At 46.1% G+C, this 27,690-nt stretch overlaps 1 protein-coding gene and 1 long non-coding RNA gene across 5 annotated transcripts in view; one reads left to right on the forward strand and one right to left on the reverse strand.

Moving 5' to 3' along the window:
• Window positions 1–709: 709 nt before the first annotated feature.
• On the reverse strand, window positions 710–17,303 carry LOC129380355 (uncharacterized). Of its 2 annotated transcripts, none has more exons than XR_011892383.1 (2): window positions 17,062–17,303; window positions 710–2,585 (listed from the first exon to the last, which is right to left on the reverse strand). It is a non-coding gene; the product is annotated as an uncharacterized lncRNA (long non-coding RNA). The 2 variants fall into 2 exon arrangements; XR_008608346.2 differs by having other exon boundaries at window positions 710–3,080.
• A 1,399-nt stretch (window positions 17,304–18,702) lies between these two features.
• The window catches only part of LOC126545338 (N-acetylneuraminate (7)9-O-acetyltransferase), a 178,613-nt gene continuing 169,625 nt past the window's right edge, over window positions 18,703–27,690 (forward strand). The window contains exons 1-3 of one of the 3 annotated variants that reach the window (XM_055061157.1): window positions 18,703–18,784; window positions 19,446–19,542; window positions 19,711–19,900. In XM_055061157.1, coding sequence (XP_054917132.1) covers window positions 18,718–18,784; window positions 19,446–19,542; window positions 19,711–19,900 — 354 coding nt within the window. In that variant the 5' untranslated portion in view covers window positions 18,703–18,717. Of the gene's footprint in view, window positions 18,785–19,028; window positions 19,351–19,445; window positions 19,543–19,710; window positions 19,901–27,690 lie in introns of those variants that run through there. The other 2 variants (XM_050193149.3, XM_050193148.3) reach the window with 2 other exon arrangements.

A 27,690-nucleotide genomic window follows, 5' to 3' on the forward strand; every position in this document is an offset into this window, starting at 1 on the left:
ATTTATATCAAGTCAAGCATGAGCTTCAAGATGTATTGCTGAATACGGCAGTAAGACTTAATAAAGGTTGCTATTATTTGTCCAATGTTTCAGTTTTCTCAAGAATATCTAGCTTTTTATGAATGCTACCAATTCTTGCTTCATTCTCCTTTTCACCACATGTGCTTCATGGCAATCTCTTTCATCTTTCCATCCCTTCTCCTTTCCCATGCTGTTGGCCAACGTGCAGGTGTTGTCTATGCGCTAGACAGTTACGATGTGGTCAGCAGGCTTTGCATTTCTCTGTCAACCAATTTCTCTCTTTGCTTTTGTGATCAAGTCCGCCTGACCCTTAGCTTACTGTATACAATGAAAACAAAGCCTTTTTTTTTTTCATGAAATGGGCAAGCACTTGCATCTCTTGCAAAGGATCTTCTAGTAAAGTTTCTCGTTCCTGCAATCACACTGAACATGCACATCCATCATAATTTTTATGCATCTAAAACGCACCGCCAGAAAGAGTAACAAAAACCAGCTATATTTTCAGATAACACTTGTGGCTAAGAAAGCAAACCAACACCAATTATGGGTGGTCTCCATTTTTTTTTTTTTCAACATGCAAGGAGCATTGTGCACACACCTCTCAAGCATAAATGGAGCACGTATGAGCCATGATGCCTCAATGGCTCCCATGTTTGATCACCCAAAAGAAGGCAGGCCAAACATAAAATTTGTTTTTTGGAAATTCCGTTTATTATAGCTAAAACTTTATCTTGAAAACACAAAAAGTAGTCTTCATTTCAAGACCGTGCAACCTCTGGCTGTATTTTGCAGAGCATGAAAATATACTAAATTGAAATGGCAACAGCAAAGAAACACTGGCTTCCATCTTCTGCAATGCAGAAGAGAGTGACACTGTACACAGTCAAAGGCCATTTCATGTTGCCACACATTCTTTATCCGCTACCTGAAACGATTACATTACACCATGAGGATGACAAAGCTCACATGCATTAGAGGAAAATTGGTTGGCTATCTTGTCTCCCATACAACTCTGCCAAATACCTGCAATTAGTGTAAGTATGCTAGTTCCTTGCACTGTTTCCCATAACATCTTTGTTGAAGGTACTGGGTAACAATATCTCAATCACTTCACAAACTGCGGATATTATTGTTAATTTTTAAAGCGAACAGCTTTATTTGCCTCTCGACAGCACATGGCATAATTTGTTTAATGTAAAAGGTTGAAGCAATTCATCGGCATGCGCTTCACAATGTGCCTTGCAAAGATTCCTCATTAGCAAATATACTGTTTCGAGAGTTTTCATTTCAGTTTGCTGACACAATGACAAGAGACAGGAGGGAAGCTATGAAGCTGCTTGTCTCTCCACACCAAAAGCCAGCACCTATAGACTCTGCTAAAGATGTACTTCTCAAAATCTGGCTACTCCTTGACCAATCTGTGCAAAAATGTTAAATATGTGAGTCAGAAGCTATGTCAATCAGGCTGCTGCCACTCAAAGGGCAAAGCTCCTTGAAACAGCAAAGCTCAAAAAAGAAGGAAAGAAAAGCACGTGTGAATGTTTCATGCTTTATCATGTAGAATAAAGGTTTCACCAACGCCAGGAATGCCACGCATCAGTGCCAGCGGGAACATCGTCTTGAGAATGGCTCCTTGATTTGGATTACATATTTCAACTAACAATTCTGCTGTATTGATTTATAGGTTGTATTTATGAAATCAGCAGCAATTCTGCTCGTACAGTTTGAGAAATACGCCAAAATTGATGCATGGTTCTTTCACATAAGAATTTGAAGGATAAATTCTAGGAAGCGTTACAAAGGCAGAAACAGTGTTCGAAGGTGTCAGAATGAGGGCCATGAAATGAGGTCCTTGACTAAACGAACAGTGCCGCTGCTGCAGACATTTTAAGCATGAAATGCTTTTAGCTCCTGTTGTCAGCCACCTTCAATGAACCGAAAGCCAGAGTCATTATCCTGTCACTCAAACCGGCTCATCCGGGCAAACAGTCAAGACTGCAATACATATGCTAGTTACTTCCCAAACATGTTACAAAAAATATTGCTTCCGAGTTCTAAATATTTGCTCACAATATCACTCAAGCTGTAACTTCTAGTACGCTGAAGTTTTATTGGTCACTTCTAATAGCGACGTTCAGAGGCAGATACAAGGCACTGTACACTTGATTGTCATTTTTTGGCACTGAGACACAGTTGCTTGTGCTCTTTTCAATGCCAGCAGTCCGCGAGGTCCACGGCGCATCTGGTGGACCGAGACGAGACTTGCAATGGGGTTCTGTCTTTTGACAGGAAACTTGCTTCCATATGGACCAATGTACAGTTGCGTGGTGCAGTGGGGTGGGGTGTGCCGTTGGGAATGTACGCTACACCCATTTTAAGATTGTGGCTAGTATCATCTACAATCAATCTGCTTTGTTGGCAGCCATTTCGTGCTTACATCCACTCTCGATTACAGGAGAGCCAGTATTTTTTAGTGTCACCAGAACAGCCTGAAAATGCTCATACAAAATTCTCCAAAGAGCGCAAGCGCTTCCGAGCTTTTTTAGTCTGTACATTCCAGCTATCTGAAATGAATCCAAGAAAGTAGTGGATGTTAAGGATATGATCATAGAGCTATGGCATATTACTTCGAGGTAGATGAAGTGGTACACGAAGGTGTCTTGTGTATTCTATTTCAGTGATAACATCATAGTGAACTGTTGGATAGTGTTCAGGAGAGATGCCGCACTAGTGCAGCCAGCATCAAGTGCAATCAAAATGTGGCTTTGCTGTTGTTCAAAGCAGATATTACATTCGCCCTACAGCAGAAAGGAAACGAAGCAACACCTTTAAGAAGGCAGTCCCCAAACAGCAAAAAAAAAAAAGGTTGGAGGACACTTAAGAGTGCCTTTAAGAGTGGAACACGATAGCATTAAAAGATCCCTGGCTGCTTCTCACGCTTCCGGGCAGCTGCAGCTTATGCTTCTGTAATGTTTTCCTGGAAATGCTGGTGGCAAACGCTATGCACGAAGGCGAGCTTTCTGGGGTGTGCCACTCCTAAGTCAGACCTGAAATGGCAGCTGGAAAAGGGGTTTGTGTTTGAGTTGCTGCACAACAGAATTATGTTTTCTCGCATATTCAAATTACAATCCAACGCTATCATGTCTCGAGGTTGTGTGCAAGTCATACTTTATGAATTTTTCACACATTCTACTTTGAGAATTTTAATTCGTTCAGTAACGCCTATATGCCACGTGGAGGGCCTGCATGAATCGGGATGCATGGTTTGGGATTAATTTTCTCATGAAAAAGGTCACCAACACCACTGCTGGATTTTCAGCGACATGGGGCCCTGAACGCTACGGCTGTTAATATTGTGAATCAGTTCCGAGCCAACAGCACATGTGCCATGCACAAAAAAAATCAAAGTAGATGCACTTGCGCACTTCCCAAACATTTTTTTACAAGAAAGGCAGAGGAAAAACCTATGCTGCTAAGACATCAGATGAGTAATATGTAAAACATGCAATATAAAGTTTAATTGTACACCCGACAAGGACTATATGGTAACGTAGATTGGAGACGGAGTCTTGCAGAATATACACTTCTCTTTAATGGCGGGCCAGAACAAGAGCGTGCAGCTTACGCACTTCATCGTCTTTAGTGGCACCGACCTTTGCGCGCGCCGTCCTGCGGTGCAGGAGCCCCACATCTTTGTGTCAATTGCCTCTCATGAGAAAAGCGACCGTCTCGGTCGCGTCAAAAAGTTATTTCAGTGACATAAGAAATGGAGCTCCTCAGGTGCATCTCGGCATTCACGTATGCGCATAGTATGGTTTCATGCGCACTACGTGAACAACTTCAGCGGGAGGACGACGACAGAGTGAACTGGGGTCAGAACTGTAGGGGACCACTTCGTAGGTCATGTCACAGAGGCGGCGTGTAACCTTGTAAGGACCAAAATACCGGCGGATCAACTTTTTTGAAAGTCCACGGCGGCGGACAGGCATCCAGACCCACACGCAGCCGCCGGTATTGTAATGGATGTCGCGTCGACTCTAGTTGTATCGAAGGGTGTCAGGGCTATTATCAGCCAGTGGTAGCATGGCGTCAAGTGTTGACCTGACGTGGCGCCCGTATACAAGTTTGAATGGCGTAAACTGTGTAGTCTCCTGTACAGCAGTGTTATACACAAAAGTCACATAGGGTGAGATCGCGTCCCACGTCTTGTGCTCTATGTCGACATACACGGAGAACAAATCAGCCAGCGTTCTGTTCAGACGTTCCGTTAATCCATTGGTTTGAGGGTGATATGCAGTGCTCTTGTGGTGATAGCTATGTGTCAGCTGGAGAACATCCTGCATAAGTTCCACTGTAAATGCTGTACCGCGGTCAGTGATGAGAACAGACGGTGCACCATGTCGTAGGACGATGTCGCGTACAAAGAACTTGGCCACTTCATATGAATTTGCTTGCGGAATAGCTTCAGTTTCGGCGTACCGGGTTAAGTAGTCGGTAGCGAAGACTATCCATCTGTTGCGCGAAGAGGTCACTGGGAACGGTCCAAGTAGATCCATTCTATTTGTTGGAACGGTGCTTGAGGAAGGTCCACAGGATGGAGAAAGCCAGTCGGTTTAACTGGTGCTTTCTTGCGGCGCTGACAGTCGCGGCAGGTCTTCATGTACAGTTGCACAGAGGAATAAAGCCGGGGCCAGTAATACTTCTGTCGTATCCTTGCCTAAAGTCTTGGCAAATCCCAGGTGTCCCGCACATGGCTCATCATGGCAGGCTCGCAAAATGTCGTGGCGTAGTGCCGAGGGCACGACAAGGAGGTACGTATTGGGGCCGCTTCCGCAGTTTTTCCTGTAAAGGACGTTGTTGTACAAGTAGTATGATGATAAGCCGCGCACGAGCGAGCGGGGTAAAACACCTTCAACTCCTTGGAGGTGCTCGATCCGCGGCAGCAGCTCAGCGTCAGTGCGCTGGTGCTCAGCCATCTTTATGGCGTCGATAACGCCGACAAATGGCAAGTCATGGTCAGGGTCCGATGAGGTCGTAGAGAGTGGTGCACGTGACAAACAGTCAGCGTCACTGTGCTTCCTGCCAGATCAGTAGACAACCGTAATATCATACTCTTGTAAGCGCAGGCTCCAATGGGCTAGTCTGCCTGAAGGATCTATTGAGGTTGGCAAGCCAGCACAGGGCGTGGTTGATCGCTGACAGCGTTAAAGGGTTTACCGTACAAGTAGGGTCAGAATTTGCCAATTGCCCACACAACCGCTAAGCATTCCTTTTCAGTAGTTGAGTAGTTTTTCTCAGCCTTGGTGAGACTGCGGCTTGCATAAGCAACGGTGCGTTCCGCACCAGCTTGCCACTGCACAAGTGCCGAGACTCGCATTGCTGGAGTCAGTATGGATTTCAGTGTCAGCGTCTTCGTCGAAATGAGCAAGTATCGGGGCCTCTTGCAAACGCACAATTCATTGAAAGACTGCTGCTGCTCATCCGCCCAAATGAAAGGCGCATCGTCGCATGTAAGCCCTGTCAGAGGCTCAGCAATTCTCGAGAAGCCCTTGACGCAGCGCCCATAATATGCGCACAAACTAAGGAAGCGTTGGACAGCCTTCTTGTCTGTGGGTGGTGAAAACTCAGCGACGGCAGCTAACTTGTCGGGGTCTGGTCGGACGCCTTGAGGACCAACGACATGGAGAAAAAATTTGAGCTCTTGGAACCTGAAGTACCATTTCTCAGGCTTGATGGTGAGGCCGGCAGTATGGATCGCAGTGAGGACACTCTCGAGTCATGTGAGATGTTCGTCAAACGTGCTCGAGAACACGACGACATCGTCCAAGTATACGAGGCAGGTTTGCCGTTTGAGTTCAGCAAGCACGGTATACTGGTGCTATTAAAGGTGGCAGGTGAGGAACAGAGACCGAAGGGGAGAACTCTGAACTCATAAAGCCCATCAGGTGTCACAAATGCTGTTTTTTCACGATCCTGTTCATCAACTTCGATTTGCCAATATCCTGATTTAAGATCCAACAAAGAAAAAAACTTGGCATGTTGTAGACGATCCATTGCGTCGTCGATGTGTGGCAATGAATAAACATCACGCTTGGTGACACGGTTCAACTTTCTGTAATCTACACAGAAGCGTAGTGTGTTGTCTTTCTTTCTGACTAACACTGCAGGGGAGGCCCACGGGCTGGTGGATGGCTGGATCACGTCGTCTTGGAGCATCTCTTTCACCTGATGCTTGATCGCTTCCCTTTCCACTGGAGACCCTCTGTAAGGATGCTGACAGACAGGACGTGCAGACTCGTCCGTAATAATGTGGTGCTTTGTGATGGACGTGCGCCGCACTTTGGATGACGTTGAAAAACAGTCCACAAATTCATTCACAAGACTCGGTAGACGGTCTTTCTGATGGTCTGGCAGAGCGGCGTTAAAGTGAATCCGTTCTTTTAGGCTGGGTAACCCAGATTGCTGAGACGATGCGGTTTCCAATGTGGCAATGTCAGTAACGTTAGTGATTTCGCGAGGAAATGAGCTCAGTTCAGCCATTTCGTTCGTCGCGGTACATGCCGATACTTGTTGCTAAAGTTTGTTAGCAAAATGACTGAACATTTGTTTTGCACCCGAAGAAGCCCTCTGGCTATACAAATGTGGCGCTCAAGAAGCAGGGGCATGTTTGCCTCAGTAATTCCTTCGGCGGCGTCCTCCATGTCGCATTGGACAAGGGTAAGCACGCTACTCTTGGGTGGCAACGTGATGTGATCGTCAGTTACGCAAAGCGCGATGTCACGGTCGTTGTCATTACTGTTCGCCATGGCTTGCGTAGTCGTGAAGCTGACTCTAGACTCTTGCAGGTCGATGATGGCACTGTTCGCCTCAAGGAAATCCATGCCGAGTATAAGGTCCTTTGAACATTCAGGAAGAATGACGAAGTCGCCGATGTACGTGAAGCCCTGCATGTTGACTCGTGCCGTGCACCGACCCATTGGAGTTATGAGATGCCCTCCTGCAGTACGAATCCGAGTTCCGGTCCATTGCGTCGAAACTTTGTTCAGCATACACGCGAGATTCTGGCTCATGACAGACGTGTCTGCACCCATGTCGATTAACGCCGTGACTTCGTGGTCATCTATGGTAACTCGTACGTCGCAGGATACTGACACGGAACTACACTGCTTTCTCTGCATCTCAATTACGTCATATCGCGGTCGTCGTAGTGGAGGATCTTCAGCGTTCGCAACGTCAGCAACCTCACCCGCGCAGGTCGCTGGACTTAGTTTTCCTGGGAGGCAGGGCTGGGTGAGCGACGCCTCGTTGCTCTCGATGTGAGGAGGGGGCTCGAAGACCAGTTTCGGGCGGGTGACGGTGACCGGGGTTTAAGGAATCGTGGAGCAAACAAGGTCCTGGCCTCTGCGAGGTATGCTTCAAACTCCAGGGGGCGTTCACCATTGCACGGGCACGGTGCATTCAGTGAAAATCCAAGGAGCCCAGCTCGACGGTAAGGACACGCCCTGTAGAGGTGATCAGCTTCATCGCAATAAAAATGCAAGGGCCTCCGGTCTGCGGTGCGCCATACGTCGCTCTTGCGGGGTGGTCGTGTTTCAGCCATGAATGGCGTGCGGCGAGGCCTGAAGTCGCCAGTTGCTTGTTCAACGGCGTGCACACCATGAAAGTCCGGGACGTCGCTCACATCGCGAAAAATACGAACTCCACGTTGCTTCCGCATACGACATGCAAGGTTGTGGCTGCCGTACCTCGTGCTGTGGTGTCTCGCTTCACTCTGGGACTTCGACTGACTGCCTGATTTCCTCCCGGACGACCTCAGCCAGATCGAGCCGCTGTACCGATGCTGGAGCCACCTGAAGATTTTGAAGCTACTCTCGAACGATAAACCTAATGAGCTCCTGCAAGGCGTCGGTATTGTCCAGGGGTATAGCGAGAGAGTCATGCGATAGGGTCGACACGTCGCGGTTCTGCCTTGTTCGCTGCTGCAGTGCCTTTTCCATTGATACGGCTTCCGCGAGAAACTCTGCAACAGTCTTTGGTGGGTTGCATATTAGGGCACCGAATAACTCTTGCTTGACACTGCGCATCAAGTTCCTGAGCTTCTTTTCTTCCGGCATGGATAGATCCGCGCGTCGGAAAAGTCGGCATATATCTTCGAGAAACATTGCAACGCTTTCATTCGGCCTCTGTACTCTCGCCTGAATTGCAGATTCAGCTCGCTCCTTGTGATCGAAGCTGGCGTATGTGCCGATTAGCTGTTGTCAGAATTCGTCCCATGTCGATAGGGCCCCGCTTCACGATTCTCAAACCATGTCCACACATAGTCCTTGAGGGCAAAGTAGCCGTTCGGTAGCTTGCGCTCTGGAGTCCAGCCGTTGAATTCTGCAACACGCTCAAAGTGATCGAGCCAGTCCTCTACATCCTCAAAGGTGTCCCCATGAAAGGACGTGGGGATTCGTGGCTGGTTGAGGACGACCTCGGTCGGCGCGGTCGAGGAAGATGGAACCGATGTATTCGTCCTTCTTACTTGACTGCGTAGAGGCTCATGTTCAGGCGGCAGTCTTTGAAGTCGGCAGCTTGTCCGTACTTGCACAGTAGTCAGCTTGACCGGACTTCGTACTGGGTTTGTAGGCGGTGTTCGATCTGGGAGTGGTAGCACGTACCCCGCACCTCCACCAGAAAAATGTAACGCAGATTGGAGACGGAGTCTTGCAAAATATACGCTTCTCTTTAATAGGGGGCCAGAACAAGAGTGTGTAGCTTACGCACTTCGTGTTTCATAGCGCCGACCTTTGCGCGCGCCGTTCTGCGGTGCGGGAGCCCCACATCTTTGTGTCAATATGCACCAATTGCACGCAGAATTGACGTCAACTCAGGGTGAAGGTCGCTTTCCAAGTTCTACCTGGTGTTGTCTACAGGCAACAAACGCACTGCTGAAGAAGCTTACACAAGCATTTTTCATTTTCCTTCACTGTCTTTAGTCTCTGTGTATTTTGTACATTTCCACCAAACCTAAATGTTTTCCCTGGGGTTTTTCATGTTTCATCCCTAACAGTTAATGCTCATTACAGTGTTGAAGATGTTTGCATGCTTTTTTCTTCTATGCACCACACTTAAAGAAGAGCCATCCTGTCAGCCACCTAGGTCTACTCCTTTTGCTCAACTACATTTTGGAGCCCAATGACGAGAAAGACTTCTCTAGCATACCTGAAGGTGATGAAGTAGAACAGGATTAGCGGCTGCGTGAGATATTTGAAGACAATGATTTTTTTTCCAGACAAGATTTGAAACATGAGTTCCAAATTTATTAGCTTTCTTTTACCATTTTTTATAAGGCTATTGAGTAAAACCATCTTCATCTTCAATTACTGACTGAATTAATCTTTCATATTAGCAACATTCTTGTATCATTTAGCGTGTGTTGATGTTGGGCAGTGTTTTCGCAATAACAGCCTTTAGAGAGTTTTTATCTATGTGTAGCTGTTCGTCAGTCTCCTTCCCAGTAACACCTGCCATACATAGTGGCATGCAGATTGAAGTGTTCGGAACTAGGAATGCTACATTGAGGTTGATGTGGCTTCAGAAATTTACCACCAGACACTCGTGAGCCATGCAGGGGTTGTGGAAGCAAATAAATTACATAGGGTGGTGCCTAATGACATCGTGCCAAAAAGCTTTACTATGTCACCTAGGGCTGCTTGGCTAAGGCCATAGTCGGATTTTGAGGGTTCTCACTTGTATCACCCCCTACCTCCCGGAGGAACTCAACCACTTGAATGGCACCTTGCCACGGGCATCAGTTATTTCTTTTTGTCAGAGATGATTATTAGACACGATTTCTTGTATCAACCTGAAAACAATGTGGTTCGTGACATTTCAAGAAGGTGGTGATCTCCAAGTTACTGTGGTCACTGTGTAAGGCGACTAGCACAACATCAAGTTCCATCTCGTGCATCAGGCAGAATGCTGCTATTTCCAAATAAATTTGCTATAGGTCACAGAGGTGATTGTGAAGGTGAAGTCGAGCGCTTACAGATTGAGAATGTTAATGGTTAACGGGATTCAAAGCCGCATCCTCAAATACTCTGCGCAGCTTGCATGACAATGTTGAAACTCAAGCCTGCGTCCTTTGGACTAATATTTCACTGTTTTGTATGGCTACTTTTATAGAAGACAAAAGCCAAACTTCTCCAGGTTTAAGATTGGTTTTACGACAGCTATGACAGAGCCAACTCCTTGGTGCACGCTTATGGTAGTGGTGACGAAGCCATCAGGAGCACTCTACACTTTTATGGATTATACAAAAACTGAATAAGCAAGTTCTATGAGCATCATATCCAATTCCTGCAGTAGAGCATACCCTTCAGATACTACGAGTCACAGCTTGGTGTATGAAAAATTGATGCCCAAATTCAGGGTTTTGGCAAATCCCTGAGAAATGACGGAAAGTTCTTGACCACCTTTACAGCACCATTCCATTGGTTTCACTTTAACTGCTCATGCGATTTGGTATCTGGCGTGCCCCAGATCAAATACAATGGTATATGAATGATATTCATCCAAAACACACATATGTTGCTTGTCATATGGTCGAGGTTATCAGTTGATGCTCAACTAAACAGCAACACAACAAACTCTGCAGTACATTTGAGGGCACCCACTGGGCAAGAGCTGCCATCAACAAAGAGAAATGTAAGTTTGGCATCACAATAATATCCTACTTGGGGCATATCATGAACGAAAACAAGCTCAAAGCTGTCACAGACATGCCAAGACCATCCTCCAGAACTACAGCTGCTAATGGGCATGACCACCTATCTAGGTTTATTCGCTCCTAACATGACAAACACTACACCCATTGCCCAGCATGCTGTTTTCAAAGCATGGTTTATCTGGAACCCACACAGGTTCAAGAATTCTCAAAATGGAAAGAAATACTTTCTTCAGATCCAGTGCTTGGCTGGCGCTCCTCAAAATGAGAAACCAGCTGCTAATCACAGCTGATGCTTTGTGCTGTGGTCTAGTTGCAGTGCTCAGCCAAAAGCAAGACGATGGGCAACATGTTACTAGATATGCCTCAAGATATTTTGCAGAGACAGAATGCCTGGCTATGCCTAGATATAGAAAGAAGTGCTTTCTTTCTTGCAAGCTTGAGATAAATTCTATAAATGGGGCAACAATCTGTTTCCCAAATCATAAAATGCACACATGATTGATACATTATGAGGCATAATGTACATCTTAGGCAAAGACTTTCCCGCAGCTGATACACTGTCAAGTTCTCATGTGAAGGAGAATAACAGGCACCAGAAGGGCCTACCAAGATTGAAGGCTATGCATGCTGCCTCTCCCCACCTTCTTTACAAGAACTGAAGAAAGAACAAGTACTAGATTAATGCTGCTGCCAACTTCGCATCTTCACTTGAAAGAGCTGGCCAAGGTGTTGCAAAGTCCGAAAGAATTCTGGCTTCACAAGGACGATGTAGTCCAAGACATGTTGACATTGTGGTAACAAAACCATCGCGCCCAAGAAGCTACAGGAGCTTACCCACCCAGCACTTCTCACTTGAAGGCCACTTTGGAATCAATAAATGCCTAGCAAGACGGCAAAGTACTGCATCATAAATACATACAAACAGCAAATGTCTTCAAGTCATGTCATGCATGCTAGCACCACAGGGCTAAGAGAAGGGTGACACTCCTGCAACTGGGATTCTGAGAAAAGCTGTTACAGAAGTTCACCATGGACATATTTTCTATTGGAGGGGTGCGGTGGCTCATCATAACAAAATACTAGTAAGGGTATCCTGAGCTAGTACTGGCTAGTTTGACAGGACCTGTGGTTGTGACTCAATGCCTCATTGTTTTCACAAGGCGTGCAATAGTGTAGTGGCCGTGAACCACAACAAACTGTAGCTTGGAAAAGGGCGCAGCTCGCTGTTCGCAGAATTCATAAGAATTCCAACAAATGGCATGCAGTCCACACTACCGACACCGCAGTGATCTCACACAAGCCACTGTAAACTTATCCAAGAACTCCCTTGAGACGTCAGGTGATGCCTACAAGACACGATTATAGACTGAGCCTTCTGAAATATAGCTCCTCGTTAGTGCAAATGCTTACGAGCCGAAGGCTTAGGACTACACTTCAAGCTACTGCAGACAGCTTCTTTCCACAACTCCCGGACCGGAGGAAAATGAAAGTGCATGAGCAAAAGTGCTGGCAGAAACAGAAAACTTACTCTGATGTTGGGCATGGCATGCAAGATCTACCCAATTTGTATCCAGACATTAATGTCCGAGTAGTTGATCTGGAAAATGCAGGCACACTTCAGCAGCCAGGAGATAAGCCCAGGTCATAGTGGATAGAGACGGACAAAAGGACCATTCATCTCAAACAGGACACAACCAGTGCCACTGCCTCTGGCTACATAATCAAGGGTTCGACGAAAGTTCGTCTGATCAGGCATGGAAACGGGGGGAAGAAAAAAAGAAAATGTGATCTAAGAAATAATAGTCACACGACTATTATTTGCCAAACATGCGCAGGAACATAGTCACAAGATTGACTGGGACAATGCCACTGTTGTTGCCAAAGAAAAGAACATGTCATCCCGGCGGCTGCTAGAATCGCTAATCATTCAATCAACGCCAGCTACGATGAACCAGACACCAGGGACTATGCCTGCCATTTACGCATGTTTGTTACGTCACGTGCTGGCTACATAAGTGACGACGATTTCCTGTCAAACTCAGTGAACAAGGAGCCCGTATGCAGTTCCAAAACGTCGGGTTATACATCAGACTTGGTCAGTGACCGTGAACCCCCCTTCACGTCTCTGGCTAAGGGAGAACACAAGCAGCCACAAGACTGTACCAAAGAGGTTCCGTTTTGTAGAGATCCTGGGCATCAACACCATAGAAATGGACAATGCATAACACCAACTAAGCAGTAAGCAACATGACCCTTTTTATACAGGGAAAGATGTGCTACAAAGATGCTCGTACTACTGTAAGGCTAATGTGCATGCTTGTAGAAAATGATCACAATAAAAAACTCACCTCTTGCTTTGTGCTCAATGTTGAGGCTACTATTCTGAATCACAATTACTTTATCCCACCTAGCTAACAGTTTGCCAAATCTCAAAGAGGTTTTAATAAGAATTTTGTCTCGACTACCCGAAACGCCAGTCTGTGTAGTAGTGTTACACAGTGTTGGGTTCAAATCTGCCATAATCATGAATCCGAATGAACTTGCCCACATTTCAGTTATTCTGCAAAAGTATTTGGCATCACTTCGTTGCTTCTATACGCACTGAGGCAATCACAGCTGTGAAACACATTTAGGTCGTACTAAAGATGTTTTCGGATTCCTGATTAATAAGAATACAGCTGGTAACGTAGAGGACTTCTATAGCATTAACGAGAGGGTGGCAGGTCTCGTTGCGACACTTAATAAGAGGTACAAATTGAAGGTCGTACAGGTCTACGCCCCTACATCCAGTCATGATGACCAGGAAGTCGAAAGCTTCTATGAAGACATGGAATCGGCGATGGGTAAAGGCAAAACAAAATACACTATACTGATGGGCGACTTCAATGCCAAGGTAGGCAACAAGCAGGCTGGAGACAAGTCAGTGGGGGAATATGGCATAGACACTAAATATAGCAGGGGAGAGTTACTAGTAGACTTTGCAGAACAGAATAATATGCGGATAATTAATACCTTCTTCTGCAAGCAGGACAGCCGAAAGTGCACGTGGAGAAGCCAGAATGATGAGACTAGAAATTAAATAGACTTTATACTCTGCGCAAACCCAGGCATCATACAAGATGTGGACGTGCTCGGCAAGGTGCGCTGCAGTGACCATAGGATGGTAAGAACTCGAATTAGCCTAGACTTGAGGAGGAAATGGAAGAAGCTGGTACATAAGAAGCCGATCAATGAGTTAGCGATAAGAGGGAAAATCGAGGAATTCCGGATCAAGCTACAAAACAGGCATTCGGCTTTGACTCAGGAAGAGGACCTTAGTGTTGAAGCAATGAACGACAATCTTGTGGGCATCATTAAAAAGTGTGCAATAGAAGTCGGTGGTAACTCCGTTAGACAGGATACCAGTAAGCTATCGCAGGAGATGAAAGATCTGATCAAGACACGTCAATGTATGAAAGCCTCTCACCCTACAGCTAGAATAGAACTGGCAGAACTTTCGAAGTTAATCAACAAGCGTAAGACAGCTGACATAAGGAAGTATAATATGGATAGGATTGAACATGCTCTCAGGAATGGAGGAAGCCTAAAAGCAGTGAAGAAACTAGGAACAGGCAAGAATCAGATGTATGCGTTAAGAGACAAAGCCAGTAATATTACTAATATGGATGAGATAGTTCAAGTGGCAGAGGAGTTCTATAGAGATTTATACAGTACTAGTGGCACCCACAACGATAATGGAAGAGAGAATAGTCTAGAGAAATTTGAAATCCCACAAGTAACGCCGGAAGAAGTAATGCTTTGGGAGCTATGCAAAGGGGGAAGGCAGCTGGGGTGGATTACGTAACAGCAGATTTGTTGAAGGATGGTGGGCAGATTGTTCTAGAAAAACTGGCCACCCTGTATACGCAACGCCTCATTACCTCGAGCGTACCGGAATCTTAGAAGAACGCTAACATAATCCTAACCCATAAGAAATGGGACGCCAAAGACTAAAAATTCTAGACCGATAAGCTTACTGTCCGTTGCCTACAAAGTATTTACTAAGGTAATCGCAAATAGAATCTGGAACACCTTAGACTTCTGTCAACCAAAGGACCAGGCAGGATTCCGTAAAGGCTACTCAACAATAGACCACATTCACACTATCAATCAGGTGATAGAGAAATGTGCGGAATATAACCAACCATTATATATAGCTTTCACTGATTACGAGAAAGCGTTTGATTCAATTGAAACCTCAGCAGTCATGGAGGCATTACGGAATCAGGGTGTACACGAGCCGTATGTAAAAATACTGAAAGATATAATGCTTCACATCAACCATGGTCCTCCATAAAGAAAGCAACAAAATCCCAGTAAAGAAAGGATTCAGGCAGGGAGATATGATCGCTCCAATGCTATTCACAGCGTGCTTACAGGAGGTATACAAAGACCTGGATTGGGAAGAATCGGGGATAAGAGTTAATGGAGAATACTTTAGTAACTTGCGATTCGCTGATGATATTGCCTTGCTTAGTAGCTCAGGGGACCAATTGCAATGCATGCTCACTGATCTGGAGAGGCAAAGCAGAAGGGTGGGTCTAAAAATTAATCTGCAGAAAGCTGTTTAACAGTCTCGGTAGAGAACAGCAGTTTACGATAGGTTGCGAGGTACTGGAAGTGGTAAGGGAATACATCTACTTAGGGCAGGTAGTGATCGCGGATCCGGATCATGAGACTGAAATAATCAGAAGAATAAGAATGGGCTGGGGTGCGTTTGGCAGACATTCTCAGATCATGAACAGCAGTTTGCCATCATCCCTCAAGAGAAAAGTGTATAACAGCTGTGTCTTACCAGTACTGACGTAGGGGGCAGAAACCTGGAGGCTTACGAAAAGGGTTCTACTTAAATTGAGGACGACGCAACGAGCTATGGAAAGAAGAATGATGGGTATAATGTTAAGGGATAAGAAAAGAGCAGATTGGGTGAGGGAACAAATGCGAGTTAATGACATCTTAATTGAAATCAAGAAAAAGAAATGGGCATGGGCAGGACATGTAATGAAAAGGGAAGATAACCGATGTTCATCAAGGGTTACGGACTGGATTCCAAGGGAAGGGAAGCGTAGCAGGGGGCGGCAGAAAGTTAGGTGGGCGGATGAGATTAAGAAGTTTGCAGGGACGGCATGGCCACAATTAGTACATGACCGGGGTTGTTGGAGAAGTATGGGAGAGGCCTTTGTCCTGCAGTGGGCGTAACCAGGCTGATGATGATGATGAAGATGTCAAAGGCCATGTAACATATGTGCTGAAAGGAGCAATGACAACTTACGACATTGACAGATGCCATTCAAATGAGCGTTGCTGTGCCAGTCGAAATTGCTGCTTTGACATTGGCTAAACTTGAGACAGAATAGCATGAGGCAAAGTGAAAAGAGAACAAAGGTGCATTTTTGGAGCTACATCGCCTCATTGCTCCAATGCCCAAGCATTTGATAATTCATTCATACAATGCGACGGCCTACGCAAAGCCACGTTTGGATGAACCAATGTCTGCTTTCAAACAACACAAAATTCCACTTTTTCACGCACTAACCAAGAACTGGCAGGTTTGAGGATTTACGAGTGTCAAGAAATATTGAATCTGTCATTCATATGTGTACACTTTGTCGCATTATCTTCGTATTATCAAGTGTATGCTTGAAAGCGCAGACACTAGTGCTGGCTTGCTAGCTAAACGCACTTTCAAGTGGCAGCTGGTGATAGAAATCTTCGAGCATTTGTCTATAAAAACGTTCGCGTAGATTTCGCTGTATGCTCATGCGCTTTCACTGCAACGCACTGCGTGACCTCTGCCTGTCAGGCCAAGCAGAAGAGCGCCAAGGGACGAAAATTGTTCATTTGGCACTGTAAATACGTATGTCTCTATTACAGTGTGCCTGTATATATACTTCGGCGACGGCAATGATGCCAGCGCTTGCAACAGTCGGCCAATTTAAAGAGCGTGTCACAGCGTTCGCTCTCCATGTGTACAATCTAACACGGCGAGTCTCTTTTTTCATGCGGAAGCAGCCTTCTGGATCTAAAAACACTGATATCGCGCGCGCAACAGAACAAAGGGGCGGTAGTGCGCATAAGGTTAAAATCGTAGTCCGCTAGATATGGGCTATAAATAACGGCTCAAACACGTTACAGATGGGTGTCAATTTAAGGCGTGCAGAGCATTTAAAGCGTACTTTTAGCGAGGACTTCAGGCGGCGTGAAAAATGATGCCTATTCATGCATAAATAACAAAAAAAAATTATGTGCGCCCCAGATGAGTTGAAAGTGGTCGCAAACAGCTACCTTACCTGTCTATGTGAATGACAGGTGCAGCCTCTGAGCTTCTATACGATCTCTATTCGGTATTCTATTGGGTACAAGAAAGAGTTATTACGCGGAAGGATAAGGAACAGCTTGGGATAACCAAGAAAGCTTAGATGTACCATCGAAGCTCCCATGTTACGCTCACGTCCACGCTCACATCCAATTGACAGGAAGCCGCCATGACACATTTTGACTACCGGAAACAGATGGCGCTTAGAGCCCTAGAATGTTAGAGTTACTTTAAAGACCGTTGAAACAGTTTTTTGTTTAAAACATTTTACGTATTGCTTACTTTAATTGACAGTTTTCGTTTTCGTTCCCTGTCTAAAGAATTGCCAACAAAAAGTACGATTTACAAACGGTTTATTATCACGAATGGCAGCGAAAACCGAAACCGAAACCAGGGCGACGCACTCGTTGTGGGTACAGTTTTATTAACCTGGATCAATGCCTCGATGATAGTGCAACGAAGCCAGAACATATGTGTACAAGGGCGATGGGTGCTACATTCATAACAACAATATCTCGACATTGGACAATGCTGCATAACATGCTTGTAGCTGTAGTTTTCACACATTTTTTACACATGGTACGCTTCGGTTCTTTTCGGATTTACTCTCGGACACATTTTAAACTGCGCCACTACGCACATGCCAACATTTCGTCACAATTTCTTTAATGCGGCATTTAGTTCATCGAGTACACCGACAAAACTTGCGCGAAAATGCTTTCGAGCACCTGTCTCAGCAATCCCCGCCACCCTCCGCTTCCCCCCCCCCTTTCTTTTTCTATACCACCGCTAATTAATGCACGTGTGTTAACCTCCGCATACAAATCACTCGTGGTGTGTCCCTTATTCACTCCGAATTAAAAGTCGGTGCTGTAAACTTACGTACGTACAGTCCTATACACTGCGGCTGGTCGCGTCGCAATCCCGTGTTTCTCTAGTTTTAACGCCCGCGCAATACGTATGTAGTACTCAACAATCGGTTTGCTCTGGCGCAGTTAGAAGACGATCGTCGTCGTGCTCTTTGCGCATAACAAACGCGTCACACACACGCACACACACAACTCGATTGTGCAACACGCGCTGTTCCACCTTGTATCGCTTTGTTCGTGGTCGTGCTGTTTGCGCAAACAAACGCGTCACACACGCAACTCGATTGCTCTGCACACACCAAACGCCAAAACGCGATGTTCCACCTTCGTTCGTGGTCGTGCTATTTTGCGCATACACCTTCGTCACACACGCAACTAAATTGCTCTTTGCACACCAAGCGCGTCACACACACACAACTTCGATTGCCGTAAAACGCGCTGTTCCACCTTGTATCGCTTCGTTCGTGGTCGTGTTGCTTGCGTGCAAGCGCAATGAACCGCCCACCCTGGCGCTCCAGCGGGTTAAACCCTGCGCTATGGTATATTTCTATGGGCCCCACGCGCGCGCGCATAGGGACTAGGGCGTTTCAGGAGCTAGGCGCGTTTTTTACACGACAACTGGGGACCTATGCTCCCCTAGGGCGAAAAGTTACCTAGATATATAGTTCCCGTTGGTGCCGCGGGGGCGGCGCTGCAGTCGACCGGCTGCACAGGCGAGCGAATGTAAATGCGCGACCGGGTCGCAGGAACGGCGGCCTAAGATGCTACGGCCCATTCCACATGCCGACTGCAATTTGACGCGGCCAGGAGCCAAAATATGCGCACAAGGTACCTAATGGTAACGCATCAAACAGCTCACAGCCCCAATCCTTTATTACACGCATATAGCGTGGACAGATGAATTACTCACGCTCTAAAGTGGGCACGGAATACGGACCGCTTCCCAGCGCTGCCGCCTTAAGACAGACGCCATGGAAATGAGCGGATGTGACATCATAGGTTATAGCGGACGTGACGTCATTGGTGAACGTAGACATTTCGGGCACCTTTCGTCTGCTGTGCCCCGGATATCATGCTTTCCCGTTGAAATAGTGCCAATATCAGCTGCTGTAGTATCGACGTCCTTAGGGCTGCTTTATTCTATGGAGCTACGGTTGAATATGTCGCATGCCATGCTGCGGAGTGTGCTATGCGCGTGATTGTGAGTTGCGTGAGCGCTGCTCTGGCAGCCTGAATTTATACAGCGTGTGTTCTCGATATGGTCGAGGACGGCCGGCACGTCACCACCAGTTCTGAATTCATTCACCGCATCAATGCCAAAAATTGCAAACTAGTTGCCTGCTTTGTCGTGGTTGGTTTCGTCGTATACCACGGCGTTATTCACTTGACGTACGGTATGGATGGCATTCTCGCGCGTTCGTGCACGCCTGTCTAGAATGCACGTTTAAGTGCTTTTTGTCATGAATCCACTATTTTTTTCTCTTGGCAGGAATTGATACGTGCAAGTGGCTGCTGAGCGATGGACGATTTCAAGGCTATCATGTGTGGCAACCGTACGGGTGTATGTTGCACACCTACACCAATGCGTAAGAGTTTCACTGTAGGAACTGATACTGGAGTAGCTGGCGGTGTGTCGTAATTTAATTATGCATTTTCAACAGCCCTTTAAGGGCACACTGATATAGCGTCAGCGCCTCACAAGGGTCGTGCATTGTTCGGCTCTAGTGCAGCTCTGTGTGTTGCTGTACTTTCAGGGAATCCCGCATGTGCCTGCGCTACATCGCCTACTGGGGGGGCAAGAACCACATTGTGTTTGTGGGCGACTCGCGCATCCGCCAGCTCTACTGGGCCTTTGTGCAACAGGTGCAGCCGTCACCCGTGTCAGCTCCCCAGCAGGCACACCGGGACTTGCGTTATGAGGAGAAGGACCTACACCTCATAGTGGTCAGTTGAGCCCCGAGTTTGTTACACAATATCCACAAATAGGGCTACTCAGACGGGCTTTTAAAAAATGTAAACAATTAATGAACATTAAATGACATTCTTAAACGGGCCACTTCCTTTCTTAGGGAACCATTTTTGTGATAGACGTCAATCATTTGCATTCTAAAGAGCAACAAGTATCTTAACTATAACATGATAAAGTGGAAGCTTGGGTGAGTTGGTGATTCAATATCGACATGACTGCACAGTGCAAAAAGACAAGGACAGAAGAAAGGAGACAACACAGTGCCTGTGTTGTGTCCACCGTGCATACTAGGCTGCTATTAGTGAAAACTGCTCCATGTGCCCTAACATTCTTCTTTAAAATAAGAACAGCCACCTCAGCCGTAACACTGTAGCTGTTAGTTGCCAAAACATGGAAAATTCTGGTTACCATTATGCATTGGTTCAATAGAAGCTTTATAAGTTGGCGCAGAACACCCACATAGTTTATTTATAAAGTTCGCAGCAGTGCTGCTGCAGGTACGTGCGAGCAGCTTTGAAAAATTGGTTAGCTACTTATTTCCATAACTTTTTGCAGGAGCAGTGCACTCACCAAGAACACTTATTCGTGGTAACAAGCATCCATTCCAACTCCTTTTGCTGGGAATTTGGGCCTATTACTCAACACTTGCACGCTCAAGCAAGATGAATGTTGAAGCTTAGGCGAGTTGGTGATTCAATATCGACATGACTGCACAGCGCAAAAGATGACAGAAGAAGACACAGCACCTGTGTTGTGTCCTTTTGTCTGTCCTCGTCTTTTGTGCTGTGCGGTTGTGTCAATACTCAAGCAAGAGACGTTAAGTACTGCTGCCTCTACCGCTACTCATGTGTGCCATGGTGACAACAGAAACTCTAAATCGGTTGCTGAGGCAAGGCACACACTCGACTATGCTGCCTAGAGTGTTATGAGATGTGCTGGTATGTGTGCCCCCGAGTGCCTCTGATCGACACTGCATTTGTCAGCTTATGGCCATGACGAGCTAAATTCCATCTTATTGCCATGACTTCGCTTTGTGGTATCTTTACTCTCTCAGTCCCTGTCGATTTATTGTGCGCTGTGTTCAAATAGACATGTATAACCAACTAACCCACCAGTTTGCCCTGGAACTTAATTCGGTTTTGCTGGAGAAGATCCAGGTCAGCTTTGGCGGCTGTTCTCTCTTGTGTGGCATGTGATTTGAAAGTCCACGAAGAACTGCATGTAATTAAGCCACTTGACCACTGGTGCCTGCAGTAGTTTCAATTTTTTGCCTCAGTCATCCCTTGTGGCCGCAGTGAAATTTAGTTATATTGAAAACGTGGATAAACACGTTTCATTTTATGGAGGTTTATAACTTCATTATATAAATTATGTTCAGTTTAGGTCATAACTTCAGGTTACAACCTTATTTTATAACTTCATGTCTATTGATATAAAGTCATAAAAAGTGAAATGCTTCATTACATTAAGAAGTTCATTGTGGTGGTGTATTGCATAACGCCTTGTGGAAAACACAGTATTGCACAGTTTTGTAATGCCCTTGGGCTTTGCAAGTATTCATATAAATAAAGAAATGGCTTTAGGAGAAAGTAGTACATAGTACAGAAGATAAAGAACTCTGACTTCGAACTGATCTTTATTTTTGAGAGGAGCAGAATATGTACACTGGCATATGGCAAAATTAAACTAGTGGTAACAGAGATGGAGTCAAATCGACTATAGCACGTGCCCACGATTGCGCAGCCAGGTAATGACGCTCTAGTCATGATAGTGCTATAGAAGGGATGCTTATGCAGTGGTCACCAATCTTAAATTCCTTCTGCTTTTATTATTTCACTCGTCGGCTGGAACCTGTGCCTTGCGAGTACTATGCACAGAAGGGGGATGCAGCCACAATCGTGGCAGTGAATGCCATGAGGGCCCTGCACTGCATTACGCACACTATTTCGGTACTCACTGAGCCTGTCGCTGAGACATCTGTTGATCTGCCCAACATACCTTTTTCCATACATTAGTTGGATCAAGTAAGTGACGTCCACTGCACGGGGGCCGAAGCGTGACTTGTGCTTGACAGAACACAATGAAATGTTAGTGCAAGGCGCGTCAACTTGATTGCACAGTTTTTGCAGTTTCTCAGGTGCTGAAAAAAACTGTCCACATGCTGGCATGCTGATCAATCTTTTTCAGCCTGGGTTAGTTGTGTTGTAGAGTAGAATGACTGCCCCGCTCTTTACAAAGCTATCGTGCTTTTCAGGGTTGTCTCCTCATTTGACGACCTTTAGCAACTTCTCGGCCATGGCAGAAAGCAAGTGGTTTGGGTAGCCATTGTCTACCAGACGCTTCACCTGTTGTGCGAAGCTGCAATGCGTTGTATTGGGGTAGGACCTCTTGAGGACATTGGCAAAGCAAAGGTTGGCAATGCCCCTCTGAACTAACGTCGAATGGGCCGAGTTGAAAGGCAAAAGTGGTTTACCACTTCTTGGCTCATACATCCAGCAAACGTGAGTGGTCAACATTCAAGTTTACTATATCGAGGTTTAGCTGTTTAACGAAATGTGTCTGTCTGCAATTTCAATAACTAAATTTCACTGCTTCCATGAATGAAGATGGGCAATAAATGAAAACTACGTCAGGGTGCGGTAGTGGACCCCGTTGCTTTGTGTGCGACCGTTCTCAACGTGAACAGAATTGTGGGTAAACAGTCCTCCCAGTCTGCTTACTGTTCATGGCCCAATGCATGTAACATTTTCTTAAGCACCGAGTGCATCTTCTCAATGCTGTTTGACTGTGGACGATACACGCAGCCACCTTTCTAGGAATGTTGTGGTTCAGGCACTTATAAATACCATCCGCTGGTCAGCTGGAATCTCTGTAGGAGAACCGATTTGCGCAAACGTGGACAAAAGAGCATAGACTATCTCGGTGGAGCTCAGTTCCTTCAAAGGAATCGCCTCAGGAAATTAGTTCAATGTTTGAATTGCATCAGGTCTTAGGTTTGCAGAAAAAGTCAGTTTCGCCTGACAGGTGAAGCACCGATTGTGGTAGCAAATTAGTAGGTAGCTATACGAATTAAGGATAGTAGTTTTATCAGCCCTATAAACTTGTAAACATTCGCTTACTAACTAAATTATCAATGACAGAATGTGTAAGCGCAACTGAACGAGGACGTAGAAAGAAACAGAGGCAGCGCTGTCTCTGTCTGTCTGTTTCCTTCTACGTCCTCGTTCAGTCGTGTTTACACATTCCATCGGGGATTCAAACCAACTAGCCCACCAACGTGTTTTAACTAAATTAACAAGCCCCCGCAGGGGCGTCTGCATCAGCAGGCGTTTGGTGTGTTGCGACACCACGTACCCGAGCACACGAGGGTTGGACCCTCCCGCGTGTTGCCGTGCGCGGCTTAGCCGTGTCTGGGGAAAGGGGGATCCTGGGGGTTGAGCTGATGCTGGGTGTTTGGACCTTTAAGGCCCCCCGGCGGAGGCAACACACCCCTTTGGCCTCTGCTTCACATAGACAGCACCCCCGGACTGACCCACCCGGGGGAAATCGGTAGTTGCCTTTTCCTGTCTCTCTCTCCCTCTAGCCTTCGTCTTTCTCTCACTTTTCATCTTTCCTGTCTTCTCCTAGCTTCCGCTTACTTCTAATTTTTCCAGGCAGCAAGGGTTAACCTGGTGTGAATAGCCAACCTAGGTTATTTCATATTTGGTTATAGTGGTAACGTACAGCTGGCGTTTGCAGGCCGTGTTTTACGGGTCCTGCAGCGTCCCCTTGTAGGACTCCGCGGTGGGTGGCTGGCGTTACTGCCGAAATTACAATCTCTTATGGCTTCTTCTTTCCCCCCATTACCTGATCGCTCCCTCAAGAGGGGGCACACCGATGATGTCTTCGAATTTTTTGCCCGTCAAAAAGAAACTTTTCCTCGTTTTCATGTAGTGCACTCCGAAACACCAGGCAAACCCGTGCGAACAATCTCTCCATTCCTCGTGTCCAAGTCTCGTACCCAAGTTTTTGGTACAAGTTATAAAGCATCCAGGATGGCAAGCGGCGATCTCCTCTTGGAGCTCCGCAACCAGAAACAATATGAAAATCTACCCAATCTTGTTTCATTTGGTGACGCCAAAGTAACAGTAACTCCTCATCGTACCATGAATACCACCCGTGGCGTAGTCTCCGATGATGATCTATTGGAGCTGACTGAGGCTGAGCTCTTGGAGGGCTTCAGTGAACAGAATGTTATAAATGTCAAAAGAATCAAGATGAGGCGAGATGGTAAAGAAATTGCGACCAAACACCTAATACTCACCTTCAATTCAAGTGTCCTGCCCGAGTCAATCGAGGCCGGGTACATCAAGCGCCGTGTAAGACCGTATGTGCCAAATCCTCTGAGATGTTTCAAATGCCAACGTTTTGGCCACAGCTCGCAGAGCTGCCGAGGCCGCCAAACTTGTGCGAAATGCAGTGCTAATGAACACACGTCTGAAGCTTGCAAGAACTCTTTGCATTGTGTAAACTGTGATGGAGAGCACGCCGTGTACTCGCGGTCGTGCCCGTCTTGGAAAAAAGAAAAAGAAATTGTCACGGTCAAAGTGAAAGCAAATATATCGTTCAAGGAGGCACGTAGGCGGATGGCATACCTGCCTAAGAACACATTTGCCGTAGTGGCGCGTCAGGGGGCAGCGCCACAACGGTCTCCGGCGGCTAACCGTCCCACACCCAGTGAGGCGGCAGTGATGCCATCCGCCCCTATGGCGGCTGCAGCTAGCGCTGCTACGCCAACCCAGCAGACGGCGCCATCTACCTCCGGGCAGGTGACCTCAAAGGCCTCGTCCAATGTGCCGAGGCCTTCACGCCAAACAAAGCGCTCGGAAGAGCGCGTGCCCAGCGCCTCGCTAGAGGCGATGGACACAACCACCAGCGCCTAAGGAGCGGCGAGGCACTCTCGATCGCTCCAAAAGAGACAAAACTCCCGTCACGGCGCCTGAAAAAGGCCCGTGAATTAATCCTTATCTCTTAAACACACAGCGCCCAACACATTATTATAATGGAAACACAAATATTACAGTGGAATGTACGACGACATTAAAGAACTGTTACACAAACATAATCCAAGGTTGCTGTGTGTTCAAGAGACACATCTGAAACCCACACAGACAAACTTTTTACGTCAGTACATAATCTATCGCAAAGACCGCAACGAGGCTAATGCCTCCGGTGGTGTTGCAATATTTGCGGACAAATCTGTAGCTTGTCAACAGATTGCCCTCCAGACGCCCCTTGAGGCCATATCGGTTCGGGCAATCCTTTTTCACAAACTGGTAACTGTGTGCTTTTTATACATACCGCCTAACTGTCACCTGAAAAAAACCGATTTCCATAACTTAATTAATCAGCTTCCTGACCCCTACATACTCGTGGGTGATTTTAATGCCCACAACATGATGTGGGGAGATTCGCGATGCGACGCGAGAGGTCGATTAATTGAAAATTTTCTTTTGACCTCTGATGCCTGCCTTTTTAACAAGAAGGAGCCGACCTATTACAGTGTCCAACACAACACATATTCAGCAATAGATTTAGCAATCAGTTCTTCTTCTCTTCTGCCTCACCTAGAATGGTCCGTGATCAACAAATTGTATGGAAGTGACCACTTCGCCGTAATTTTAAACCTGACAACTTTGCATGAGAACCCTCCGCATATTCCTCGATGGAAACTAGCATCGGCGGATTGGGAGCATTTTAAAGAATCATCTTATTTATCACCAGATTTTATAAATAATTTTACTATAGATGAAGCCATTGCATATTTTGCTGCTTTTATTATTGATTTAGCCGAGAAGTTTATTCCACAGACGAATGGTGGTTCACTAAGAAGACGTGTTCCCTGGTGGAACGAAAACTGTAGAGAGGCGCGAAAGAGACAGAACAAGGCATGGGGCGTATTGCGCAGATCGCCTAATGCCGAAAATCGAATTCACTTTAAACAAATTAAATCACAGGGAAGGCGGACACGACGTCAGGCAAAGAGAGAAAGCTGGGTGAGGTTCCTCTCCGGCATTAATTCTTACACGCAGGAGGCAAAAGTGTGGAATGGCTTGAGAAAGCTACAAGGGCAGCAAATCCATCCGTTGCCTCTGGTGAATGACCAAGGGGATACCTTGCAAGACCAGGCAGACTCTCTTGGGGAACACTTTGAGCGTGTAACGAGCTCAATACACTATTCTGAATCATTCCTTAAATACAAAGAAATAGAAGAACTCAAGCCATTTGTACGTAAATGCAGACATGACGAAGCATATAACCGGCCATTCAGTATTGCCGAATGAAGAGCTGCCTTGATCTCATGCAAGAGCACTGCACCGGGACCTGACCGAGTCATGTATGACATGATCAAAAACTTGCACTCTGACACACAAGTTACACTACTCGCACTCTTCAACACTATTTGGGCTGCTGGATACCTTCCACACACATGGAAAGAAGCAATTGTGGTCCCTGTTTTGAAGCAGGGGAAAGACCCATCCCTGGCGGCAAGCTATTGCCCGATAGCTCTTACAAGCTGCATGTGCAAGCTTTTTGAAAAAATGATTAATCGGAGACTCATGCATTTTCTTGAACTCAACAATATACTTGATCCTTATCTGTGTGGCTTCAGAGAAGGCAGGTCGACAACAGATCATCTTGTACGCATTGAAGGATATATTCGTGATGCATATGTACATAAACAGTTCTTATCAATATTCTTTGACATGGAGAAGGCGTATGACACAGCATGGCGTTACGGCATCTTGCGAGACTTGTCGGGAATGGGCATCTGTGGAAATATGCTGAAAATAATTGAAAGCTATTTGTTGAATCGCATCTTTCGCGTGAAAATTGGCAACGTATTGTCACGACCTTTCACACAAGAAACAGGTGTACCCCAAGGAGGCGTGCTTAGTTGTACGCTATTTATCGTGAAGATGAACACGCTTCGTGCTTCATTACCACCTGCCATTTTTATTCCATCTACGTAGACTACATTCAAATCGGCTTCAAATCCTGTAACCTCGCAGTATGCGAGAGACAGGTGCAGCAGGGCTTGAACAAGATTTCTAAGTGGGCAGACACGAACGGATTTAAAATCAACCCCCACTAAAGTTCTCGCAGTATGCGAGAGACAGGTGCAGCAGGGCTTGAACAAGATTTCTAAGTGGGCAGACACGAACGGATTTAAAATCAACCCCCACTAAAGTTCTTGTGTTCTTTTTACTAGAAAGAGAGGCCTTGTTCCAGATCCTTGTGTCCAACTGTGTGGACATCAAATACCTATCAACACAGAACACAAATTTCTAGGTATTATACTTGACTCCAAGCTTACTTTTATTCAGCACATTAAATATCTTAAAGAAAAATGTCTAAGGACAATGAATTTACTTAAAATTCTATCCCACACAACATGGGGTAGCGACAGGAAGTGTCTGATGAATGTTTATAAGAGCCTAATTCGATCACGATTGGACTATGGTGCCATCGTATATAACTCTGCCGCTCCGAGCGCACTAAAGATTCTAGATCCTGTTCACCATCTAGGTATCTGCATAGCCACTGGCGCTTTCAGAACAAGCCCGATTGAAAGCTTATACGCGGAAACAAATCAGCCTTACATATTTCCTGAAAATACATTCCAATCATCAACATCCATGTTTTAACACTGTTAACGATATGACATGTACTACACTTTTCCATAACCGTCCCTCTGTAAGACGGCCTTTCCCGCTTCGTGTGA

Source organism: Dermacentor andersoni, chromosome 1 (genome assembly GCF_023375885.2).
Source record: "Dermacentor andersoni chromosome 1, qqDerAnde1_hic_scaffold, whole genome shotgun sequence".
Lineage (NCBI taxonomy): Eukaryota > Metazoa > Arthropoda > Arachnida > Ixodida > Ixodidae > Dermacentor > Dermacentor andersoni.